General features: G+C 41.8%; 1 protein-coding gene across 4 annotated transcripts in view; it reads left to right on the forward strand.

The window, feature by feature from the left end:
* Positions 1-9,837, forward strand: part of LOC139418451 (seizure protein 6 homolog) — a 200,997-nt gene extending 191,160 nt beyond the window's left edge. The window contains exons 11-18 of one of the 4 annotated variants that reach the window (XM_071167883.1): positions 654-848; positions 5,553-5,744; positions 6,697-6,891; positions 7,010-7,048; positions 7,163-7,271; positions 7,393-7,492; positions 9,067-9,142; positions 9,751-9,837. In XM_071167883.1, coding sequence (XP_071023984.1) covers positions 654-848; positions 5,553-5,744; positions 6,697-6,891; positions 7,010-7,048; positions 7,163-7,271; positions 7,393-7,492; positions 9,067-9,093 — 857 coding nt within the window. In that variant the 3' untranslated portion in view covers positions 9,094-9,142; positions 9,751-9,837. Of the gene's footprint in view, positions 1-653; positions 849-5,552; positions 5,745-6,696; positions 6,892-7,009; positions 7,049-7,162; positions 7,272-7,392; positions 9,510-9,750 lie in introns of those variants that run through there. The other 3 variants (XM_071167882.1, XM_071167881.1, XM_071167880.1) reach the window with 3 other exon arrangements.
* Positions 9,838-11,685: the final 1,848 nt, after the last annotated feature.

Here is an 11,685-nt window from a genome sequence, read left to right on the forward strand (position 1 = left end):
ATCGTGCAGAGGATGGCAGGATACAAGAGAAAAAGTGTTTTACAGTATCTGCTGTCCTCTCCCTCTGAACAGCCACCGGTGCATATGATTATGGGACATCAAACAGAAAAACACAATTATGTGGCATGCTTTGTCCACGTCCTCTGTATTTGCCGGGTGCTGCACCCCCGGCCGTGTGTGCCATAGTGAAAGAAGAAAAGGGCAGAACGGGCAGTGCCAACCCACCCACTGTCCTCCCCTTAGCTGGCTCACAGTGCAGTGTACAATCACTGCAAATTGATGACATTCTCTTCACACACCAGAGCCTAATTCACATGCAGGTCGCACCAAAGGATTCCCTGTGCCTGTCACTGCTGTGCTGCTGAACTCAATTGTCATTTATCTGTTTTTATCAACCACACACATCAGTACAGTCATAGATTTTGGTCTTTACTTGCTGTGTATAAATCAACCTGTTTCTAGATTTGATGAGCCTATATTATTAGAGCAATCTCTTGTTCAGATTAATGGATAACCCATGTGCAGTTGAGGGACATTTTTGACAAGGATAACATCTCGACACACCCTGCTCATTCTATCTCTGTCTCTCTTAATATCCGTCCTTCCTCTCCAACTCTAAATCCCTCCAACCTGCCCTGGCTCTTCACTCACAGAGGTCCCCAGGAACGATACATGCTCTGAGCTGCCAGAGATCACCAACGGCTGGAAGAGTACCTCCCACCCAGACCTGATCCACGGGACAGTGGTCACCTACCAGTGTTACCCAGGTTACGAGGTACAGGGCTCGGAGATCCTAATGTGCCAGTGGGACCTGACGTGGAGCGGAGATGTGCCTAGCTGTGAGAAAGGTGAGTTGGGAAATAACAAGCTCCCACAGTGGAACTAACCATGATTCTCTACCTGCTTACAAACAATGTCTCCCATAGCGTTTAGGAGATAAGGGACAGGATTGTACCAGTATGTCTACTTATTTTCTGTTTAGTATTTTGTGTCTTATTTGGATAGACAACGGACCAGAGACAATTTGGTTAAACATCTATATTGAAAGCCTGGATTCAACGAGTTCCTAGAATAACTGTTCATGCAAGTCAGAGTCACTTTTACACCCTGCTGGTCACTGGTGCTTTGATTGACATTCCATGTAATGTGTGCTGACTTCTGAGCAAAATGGTGTAACGAGTGTCATGTTGTATCAGTCTGCTGTGTTAAAGCAGCATACCTGCAGCCATCTTCTAGAAACTCAGTAATACATACATAACCCCATTTCTGCATTAAATAGCTGCCTCATTGCCTGGATAATCTCCATCAACACTTCCTATAGATGATAAACTGTGTTATCAAACCCAGAGCAAAATGCAATGTCAGGCTACACATTTTTTTGTATCACATGGCACTACAACCACTGCTACACCAAAGCAATGGTCATGCCACATTTAACCAGACATTTTAAGTGAGAACATTGTTTTATGAATGTCATTCTTTTAAAGCACTCGGGTGAACTTAATTGCTGTCTGAAATCTGATGCTGAAGGGTGGGTGAGCAACATAAAACTAAAATGGTTTAACTGCCACCTACAGGTGAGAGAACATACTGCATACAGCTCATCAAGACTTGAATAATCTGACAATTACATCATACTAGAATTCATAGCCACTGGAAGTAGTTTGGGGGCGGGGGTGGAAATACGTTTTTGGCTGTGCTGACAGCTATATCGGTCCGCTAATATAGGACCATTAAAGGCACAGTGCACTACTTTTGTGACTTGTATTTTATTACATTTTATATTCTTGTGATTTTTCAGGGGGTGCTGCAGCACACACACCACACCTACTTCCCGCAGCTATGCTAGGGTTGAATATTTTTCCAGAGTTTGACTTTTCTCCCATGTAACCCGGTATTTCCCTCCAAATCCGGAAGTGTCATTCAAAGGCATTATAAAGCATATAAATATGTCGGGATTTGACTAGAGCTTTGATCAGCATGACAATTCTAACCTGATGCTACCTGAGCCTGATGAGTCATATATTAATGACGTTTAATGACTCCAAGCCCAAAAATTCCCAAATGATTGTGCCATTGTCCATTACATATCTGATATAGGCTACTCCACATTATGCACGACAGAAAAACATAAAAACCCATGGATGTAGCTAGCTATATGCTCTCTTGGGTAAATAAATGACACTAGCTCCAGTAGGCTAATATTTTTGAGTGTGTACTGTATTACTGTACTGTACTGTACTGTATTATACTGTTTTATATGGACTGGAATTATGCACATCTTCAAACCATGATAAAGCCGAAGAAAACATGCAATTCTGGTGCAGCACATGCGGCCTACAAAGCTACAAGTATAGGCTAGCGGATTAGATTTTATTTTTTAAATATAATAAGGCAATTTGTATAATTAGTAGGCTAACGCATGTGTACAGTTGAAGTCGGACGTTTACATACACTTTAGGCAAATACATTTAAAATCAGTTATTCACAATTCCTGACATTTAATCCGAGTAACAATTCCCTGTCTTAGGTCAGGTAGGAACACCACTTTATTTTAAGAATGTGAAATGTCAGAATAATAGTAGAGAGAAAGATTTATTTCAGCTTGTATTTATGTCATCGCATTCCCAGTGGGTCAGAAGTTTACATACACAATTAGTATTTGGTAGCATTGCCTTTACATTTTTTTTACTTGGGTCAAACGTTTCGGGTAGCCTTCCACAAGATTCCCACAATAAGTTGGGTGAATTTTGGCCCATTCATCCTGACAGAGCTGGTGTAACTGAGTCAGGTTTGTAGTCCTCCTTGCTCGCACACACTTTTTCAGTTCTGCCAACAAATGTTCTATAGGATTGAGGTCAGGGCTTTGTGATGGCCACTCCAATACCTTGACTTTGTTGTCCTTAAGCCATTTTGTAACAACTTCGGATGTATGCTTGGGGTCAATGTCCATTTGGAAGACCCGTTTGCGACCAAGCTTTAACTTCCTGACTGATGTCTTGAGATGTTGCTTCAATATACCCACATCATTTTCCTATCTCATGATGCCATCTATTTTGTGAAGTGCACCAGTCCCTCCTGCAACAAAGCTCCCCCACAACATGATGCTGCCACCCCCGTGCTTCATGGTTTGGATGGTGTTCTTCGGCTTGCAAGCCTCCCCCTTTTACCTCCAAACATAACAATGGTCATTATGGCCAAACAGTTATATTTCTGTTTCATCAGACAAGAGGACATTTCTCCAAAAAGTACGATATTTGTCCCCATGTGCAGTTGCAAACCGTAGTCTGGCTTTTTTATGGCGGTTTTGGAGCAGTGGCTTCTTCCTTGCTGAGCGGCCTTTCAGATTATGTACCTGTTTCCTCCAGCATCTTCACAAGGTTATTTGCTGTTGTTCTGGGATTGATTTGCACTTTTCGCACCAAAGTACATTAATCTCTAGGGGACAGAACGCGTCTCCTTCCTGAGCGGTATGACAGCTGCGTGGTCCCATGGTGTTTAAACTTGCGTACTGTTGTTTGTTGTCTGACCCACTGGAATTGTGATACAGTGAATTATAAGTGAAATAATCTGTCTGTAAACAATTGTTGGAAAAATGACTTGTGTCATGCACAAAGTAGATGTCCTAACCGACTTGACAAAACTATAGTTTGTTAACAAGAAATTTGTGGAGTGGTTGAAAACCGACTTTTAATGACTCCAACCTAAGTGTATGTAAACATCCGACTTCAACTGTACCTTTCATAATATTTCCCCTAATGTTATTAGCCGACCTCCTCTTTCTCTCTCTCTATTGTTGCTTCATTCCTTCCTCGCTTTCAATTGTTAAATGAAATAAGTTTTGTTGTCCTTAGCGTCATAATTCTAATGACATCCTTGAATAACATAGGACAAGAATTAGATGCAGAAGGCTTTCACTTCTCTTCACAAAGATTGAATGGCTGTGGGTCTGAATAAATAACTGCTATAGCCTACAGCCATTGCATGTTTATTGGGCTGCTGTATTTAACATTCAGCAAAAAAGGCTTTGAGTCCCTCTTCAAATGTCCAGCATCTATTCTAGTCTAGCTTTCCCTGCATGGGACTCCAAGAGCTAAGAAGCTTTTTTTAAGGAGAGGCCAGCGGAGCATAGGTGCATGCAGCGGCGCAACGTTGGTTTTATAAGTGGGGGGGACACAAAAATTATTGTAATCATTTTTTATCCAGTCGGATAAACACTCCAAACAGCCTACCAGACCGTGTTGCCTTGCTTTGTATCACATTCCAATTATTAAACTGGGGGGGGGGGACAAAAATACAATTTCAAAATGTGGTTGAATGGTGTCCCCAGTGAAAGTTGAGTCCCTGGGTGCTTGCATATTGTGCAAGAGCCAGAGGCTATATGTTAGAAACTTATGATGCATAACCCATCATTAATTAGCTAAATATAATGCTAATACTGCATTGAATGTGTTGCCTGAAAGATGTAAGCTAGGACATTATTTAAAGGGCTATATAGTATCAATCTAGAACAGGATTATCTATTTTGGATGCAATTTGAATGGAGTTGAAGGAGAGCGAGAAAGACTGCGAGGGTGCTCAGCATGCACTGATTTAAAGCAACGATATTCGAATGATAGGATGTTTTAAAACTCTGCAGCTGCAATTGAAAATAACATATCTTTACAATTAAAAAATAAGGTGACCCCGAAAGCCATATGGAGATGGGTAAATTAGATGCGCATTCGGTCTTTATATTACTGTAGCATAGTCTATCTGTCACATACCTGTCACAAGAAAAACAGTTACCATGATGAGTAGGTCTACATGCACCCTGAGCGTTGATGAGTCATCATACAGAGGCCATAGAGTAGCCAGATTTAGACATCGCAAATCATTTAGTAGTTCCATTTCACGCCATGCTGTTCATAGAAATCATTTATTATCATTTACCGGTTTCTCGCAGTCATTTATCCCGGGAAAAGAGAGTCGTTTTGGGCGGTAAATCTCGGTAACCGGGTTCCCGCCATTCAATCCTACATCATACTAAGCAATATTAAAATATTATATTTAAATACAGTCAATTACAGATGAAAACCACAGTTATAAGAACCTCCATTTTGTATGGGTTCCTTGTTGTTTTGTGGCACATTTCAACCCCAGCCTCCAGTGTGTAACATTACTGGAAGTAGTCTCTGTGTGTTTAGTGACATCGATCCATCTGCACATCTCTGATACATATTACAGGCATATTACAGGCAGACCCAGTGCTTTTCTCTGTGTGGAGGTCTCCTGGGCTGTGGGCTGCTATGCCTGGATGGCTTCAATATCCAGCCCTGTTCTTTTTAATGACCTAGATAGATGGCTGCTATTGAATTAGAAGGCTTTGGGTGTCATCTACTGGGTTATTGTATGAGACTGGGCCTTTATTGAGGGAATCACTGAGGATAAGATGTGGTGTGACTTGACTAATAATGATGATCGTGAACATACTGTACTGTAGTGGTTATGCATTGGAGTGGTTATCAATTTGCCTGTGTTTTCCGCCTGTGTGTGTGTCTGTGTATGATCAGTAATGACATGTCCGGACCCGGGGACTGTGGAGCACAGTCGGAGGGTGCTGACGGGATCCCGCTTCATGGTGGGATCAACGGTGCAGTATGTGTGCAATAAGGGCTACTCCCTGTCTGGAAGCACAGTGCTCACCTGCTACAACAGAGACACAGCTAACCCCAAGTGGAGTGAGAGGCTTCCCAAGTGTAACCGTAAGTCAGGAAACTGTATCTGAGCAAATGCACACGTACGCGCACACACACACACAGTGTTGTTTATTTGATTCAACCAGGATAGTCGTGGTCCTCCTCTCTAACAATCAGCACTGTTTTTCAAGAGTCCGCAGTATTCCTTTAGATAACTCAGAGAACTCTGTGCCAGGTGATCTTGTGGATGGTCTCAGTACGTTCTGCAAAGTTGTAGCCTGAGAGGACATGCTGATTTCTTCCACCTAACCTCCAGAAGCCCCCCAAAAGCATTGATGACCTGTCATCCCAGCCTCCTCACTCCCTGCCTCAGATAAAAGGCCTTGTTGGAGAATGATCTATTGAGAGGAAGATGATGCGTGACACAGCAAGTATAGCCAATAAGCATTGGAGAAACTTGAGGAGAGAACTGGAGAGAACAGGTGCAGAATCAATATGGCCTATGTAAGAAGAGCTGGACCTGCTGTTCAAACAGAGTGGTGATGAGACACTCTCTTCATTGTTTCAAAGTAATTAGACAGGCTGGAAACTGTCCCAGGTAAATTACAATGGGGAAATGAGCTGAGGGACTGACACTGGTTGTCAGGTCAGGAACTATCTGCACAATGAGATAGTGCCTATTGATAGCCACATCTGCCTGTGTCAAACATCATTACTTTTGCGTAGAGAGAAAACACAAAGTGAGGTAGCTGCCTTATGTAAGTGGTGGCAGTATGTGTATCTATGTTGGAAATTATGCATTTGATAATGGCACTCTGCTGTCTAAGAGACATTGAAACACCCATAGTGACAGCCATGGTGTGTGTGTGTGTGTGTGTGTGTGTGTGTGTGTGTGTGTGTGTGTGTGTGTGTGTGTGTGTGTGTGTGTGTGTGTGTGTGTGTGTGTGTGTGTGTGTGTGTGTGTGTGTGTGTGTGTGTGTGTGTGTGTGTGTGTGTGTGTGTGTGTGTGTCCTGGCAGCGGAGAGGTACGAGCCCTGCAGGAACCCTGGCGCCCCATCCACCAGCGTGCAGAGCTTAGAAAAGGCCTTCTACCAGGCCGGGGAGACCCTGAGCTTCACCTGTCGTACCGGTTATGAGATGCAGGGGGAGCCCACCATCCGCTGTGTCCCTGGACACCCGTCACAGTGGAGCGGCACACCACCCACCTGTAGCGGTACACTGTCTGCTTCCATAGCACACATATGCCTCAACTTCGAATAACTTGTGACGCCCAGTTCCATGACGTGTAAAATTATTAGGGTACACATGAATATTATCTTTCTTTTTTCCAGCATCCTCCTCGCAGTATTTGAACGAGCGCAAGTTGGATGGTAAGTATAGTTGTAACCACAGTGTGAAGTATGGTGATACCAATAGAGGATATGCTTATGCTATGCTTGTTTTTAGGTCATTTCTAGTTATGCATATTCTATGTTTTTATTCAGTTGCTAGTCCTGACTACGGTATGGAAGGAAGCAACGTTGTCATTGCTGTTCTGATTCCTGCTGCGGTCGTACTGCTAGTCATCCTGGGGATTTACCTCTACTTTGCAAAGTGAGTATGAGAATGAAAGAAGGGGAAGTAACTGCATGACGCCCATCAATTGATAACATGTGTAATTCAGTTGAAGGCCTCAGAGCCGTTTCGAGACACTTTGCGTTTCTCTGTCCTTTAGACTTCAGGGGAAGACCATCAGAATGCCAACATCATCCTTGCCGCCGTATGACAACATGACAGAGGAGTCTGCCTTTAATAACCCAATCTATGAGACAGGAGTAAGTATGGATGTCATGCACATGAATCTCCGAGACGTGGACTCCCAGAACACCATAGTCCTGTCCTGATCCATCTCATCGTCATCTGTCTGCCTGTCATCTCATGTTTAACCAGCTGAGGGCACTCTTCACACTGTCTCCCACCGCAGACACAGGGGTCTGAGCTGTGCCTCTCAATTTGTGGTCTTGTGTTGAATGCAGACAAGCACCTACAAATTATCTCTCTCAACTTTGAAGCGTGGAAGCCCTACAGTTTACTTAGCTTTAAAGCTTTATAAAAATATGTGCATTTTCAGTGGATCAATAGGATTGTACAAGCACTCAATCAGTGGATTGGATAAGGGACAGATGTAGTACACTACACATATGCGTTTCTATTTGTGATGACCTCTGTAGGATCCATTTTTAGCTTTGCACAGTGCTTCTGTTCGGACTATGCTTCTGGATAGATGAATGTAATATTTTACTGCATGAAGGTGAAAAAGCTTGAACAAAAATGCTTAATGTCAACTTCAAAGACACTTTAAAGCTCCTCCATCTTTGTGTCATCATCATCATGTCATTCACATGGGATTGAGTTCATTGAGTCTTATCCATTAATTAGTTAGAATTACTTTTGAAAAGTGTACATTTATGGGCCCTATCAGGGGCGCAACTTTGGTTTTAGAAGTTGGGGGGACATATTTATTATTATTTTGTATTTTATGTTTTTTTTTATCCAGTCGGATAAACACTCCAAACACCTGACCGCTCAGAGATGTCCGCATGGTCCTGAAACACATCGTTGCATCGTTTTGTATCACATTCCATTGATAAAACTGGGGGGGCCAAAAATTCAATTTCAGAATGTGGGGGGGATATTACCCCCCGTCCCCTGTCCACACCCCGTCCACACACCCCTATTCCCCGTCCCCAGTCCCCGTCCTCAGTGAAAGTTGCACCCCTGGACCCTATTATAAATGATTGTTTTTGAATCACATAGGCTATAACAAATGTCAATGTACAATAATAGACTGTATTTACATCTACACTTAGTATTGACGTTACTTTTATGTGCTGCACACAACATTTCAGAGCACTTAAAATAACAACCAAAATCCTAAGATTTGACATTTAGTTTGTCAGGAATTCTTGTACTTGTCTTACATATTCCTTTGTCCATAAGTCGTTCATATCTATATAGCTGTGTGTACAAATATATCAGTTACATGTATTTGATAGGTCATTTAAATGTATTTGTTTTATTTAATGTGAGTGTTGGATTTGTTGTGCAATGTCACAGGCACATTGTGCAAGCAACAGAATGCTGCCATGTCTATTATTGTGTTGTGTTAAACTATTCATCGTCTCTGTTAAAAATGTTAGTGATGCATACAATTCTCCTAAACTACAGCAACTTTGTGCTTGATAAACCATCTGACTTGAATCATGCCCTTGATTCAAAATATTTTCCTATTAGTCACTCTGCTGTGGGACTTGAGCAGATGCTTTGTCTCTCTCATTCTTTACTTTCATGTTCTGGACTCCATTTTGACTGGACCATACTCTCCTCCTCCACCTCTTCTTCCCATCAGCCCCGACAGGCGTTCTGTGATTACTAATGACTGTGTCTGTCTGTCCCTCCTTGGCTGCCTGCAGAAGAACAACGAGGTAAGGCCTTCTTCTGATGCCGACTGTCCATCTTAAAAGGCACACCTAAACTACACCTCAACCACTGTCATCTGTCACTGCATCCACGTCCAGCCAGCTGTCCACTGTACCGAACTGGTGTCAACACTTCTGTCACTTCAGTCAACAACTTGTGGGGTTCCTCACAACACAGCTCCCTGACCCTCACTTCATCTTTCATTCTCTCTCTTTCTCTCTCTAACATGTACTATTTACTTCAGTTGGAAAAGAAAATACCTTTACATAACATCTCACTGTTATTGAAAGTAAAGTATGGGGTGTCAGTAAAATGTGAAGCTTAAATTTACTACATTATTGTTGTTGCACTGATGTCCTGTCTTTTTCATGTCCTCGCACTCTCTTGTCAATCAGTTTGAAACAATATTAAAGAATTTCTGTTCTGATCATGTTGTTTCTACTTTTTATTTCTACACGATTTGCATGATTCAGTTCTGGCCATTGACCATATTCTGTCACATTTTCATAATTCACCTTTTAATGACTGAGGAACTGCTGTGTTATTATGACACAGAGTTAGAGCTTTTGGCTAGTAAGAACTTTTGATGAGTGTATTTTTCTGGTCTTTACAGGGCAAAGGAGATTATGAGGTGACCATTTAAATACCTTACAGCTAGGGGAATTCAGGGGTTTCTTTTTGGGACCCTCTCTGCACCTCTCATCTTACCTGCAATGACTTCAGCTCCTATTCCTCCCTCCTTCCTCTTTCTCTTAATTCACTCCTTTTTGTGGGCTTTTGTAAATATGTCTTTCCAGAGGACTTCTACCAAAACTGCAAAGATGGTGGATCAACATGGTGTTATTTTTGTAGACCTTTGACGCAGATGGCCTTTCTTTAGTGTTTGTACATTTTCATTTCATAACTGAGCCCAGGACTGGTAACATTGTGGGGGGGGATACATTTAGTTCAAATGGTTTAGGTTTTAAGATTTACACAAGAAATGTGAAGAACAAATGTACGGTTTATTCATTGTCATGGGTCTTGAAATATACAGTATACATGAAAAATACAAAATGACCCAAAGTTGTTTGAACATTGTCCAAATATCAATTTCACATTTACCCTGAGTGAACATTTGTATTTTTCAATTTTGCTACTATAATTCAACCATCCAGTCTATATATGGGTTTTAAATATCACTTTGTAAATAACCTGCCTGTCTAATATGAGAGTGTCTGCGACTTGAGGAAACAAATTAGTGCTTTGTTCAATTTGACTCACAGTTTTGTTGAGAGACATTTTCTGTGCTAAAACAACTATAAATATACACTTCCTGTCAAAAGTTTTAGAACATCTACTCATTCAAGGGTTTTTCTTTATTTTTTACTATTACCTACATTGTAGAATAATAGTGAAGACATCAAAATTATGAAATAACACATATGGAATCATGTAGTAACCAAAAAAGTGGTAAACAAATCCAAATATATTTTATATTTGAGATTCTTCAAATAGCCACCCCTTGCCTTGATGACAGCTTTTCCACACTCTTGGCATTTCTCTCAATCAGCTTCATGAGGAATGCACCTGGAATGCATTTCAATAAACAGGTGTGCCTTCATAAAAGTTCATTTGTGGATTTTCTTTCCTTCTTCATGCATTTGAGTCAATCAGTTGTGTTGTGACAAGGTAGGGGGGTATACAGAATATAGCCCTATTTGGTAAAAGACCGAGTCCATATTATGGCAAGAACAGCTCCAATAAGCAAAGAGAAACAACAGTCCAACACTACTTTAAGACATGAAGGTCAGTCAATACGGAACATTTCAAGAACTTTGAAATTGTCTTCAAGTGCAGTCGCAAAAACCATCAAGCGCTATGATGAAACTGGCTCTCATGAGGACCGCCACAGGAAAGGAAGACCCAGAGTTACCTCTGCTGCAGAGGATAAGTTAATTAGAGTTTACCAGCCTCATAAATTGCAGCCCAAATAAATGTTCACAGAGTTCAAGTAACAGACACATCTCAACATCAACTGTTCAGAGGAGACTGTGTGAATCAGGCCTTCATGGTCAAATTGCATTAAAGAAATCACTACTAAAGGACACCAATAAGAAGAAGAGACTTGTTTGGGCCAAGAAACACGAGCCAAAGACATTAGACCGGTGGAAAATTGTCCTTTAGTATGGAGCCTATATTTGAGATGTTTTGTTCCAACCGCTGTCTTTGTGAGATGCGGTGTGGGTGAACGGATGATCTCTGTATGTGTATTTCCCACCATAAAGCATGGAGGAGGAGGTGTTATGGTTTGGGGTGCTTTGCTGGTGACACTGTCTGTGATGGATTTAGAATTCAAGGCACACTTAACCAGCATGGCTACCACAACATTCTGCAGCAATACTTCATCCCATCAGGTTTGGGCTTAGTGGGACTATCATTTGTTTTATACAGGACAATGACCCAGCACACCTCCAGGCTGTGTAAGTGCTATTTGACCAAAAAGGAGAGTGATGGAGTGCTGCATCAGATGACCTGGCCTCCACAATCCCCCGACCTCAAGCAAATT

This window comes from Oncorhynchus clarkii, chromosome 10 (genome assembly GCF_045791955.1).
Source record: "Oncorhynchus clarkii lewisi isolate Uvic-CL-2024 chromosome 10, UVic_Ocla_1.0, whole genome shotgun sequence".
In the NCBI taxonomy this organism is placed as follows: domain Eukaryota; kingdom Metazoa; phylum Chordata; class Actinopteri; order Salmoniformes; family Salmonidae; genus Oncorhynchus; species Oncorhynchus clarkii.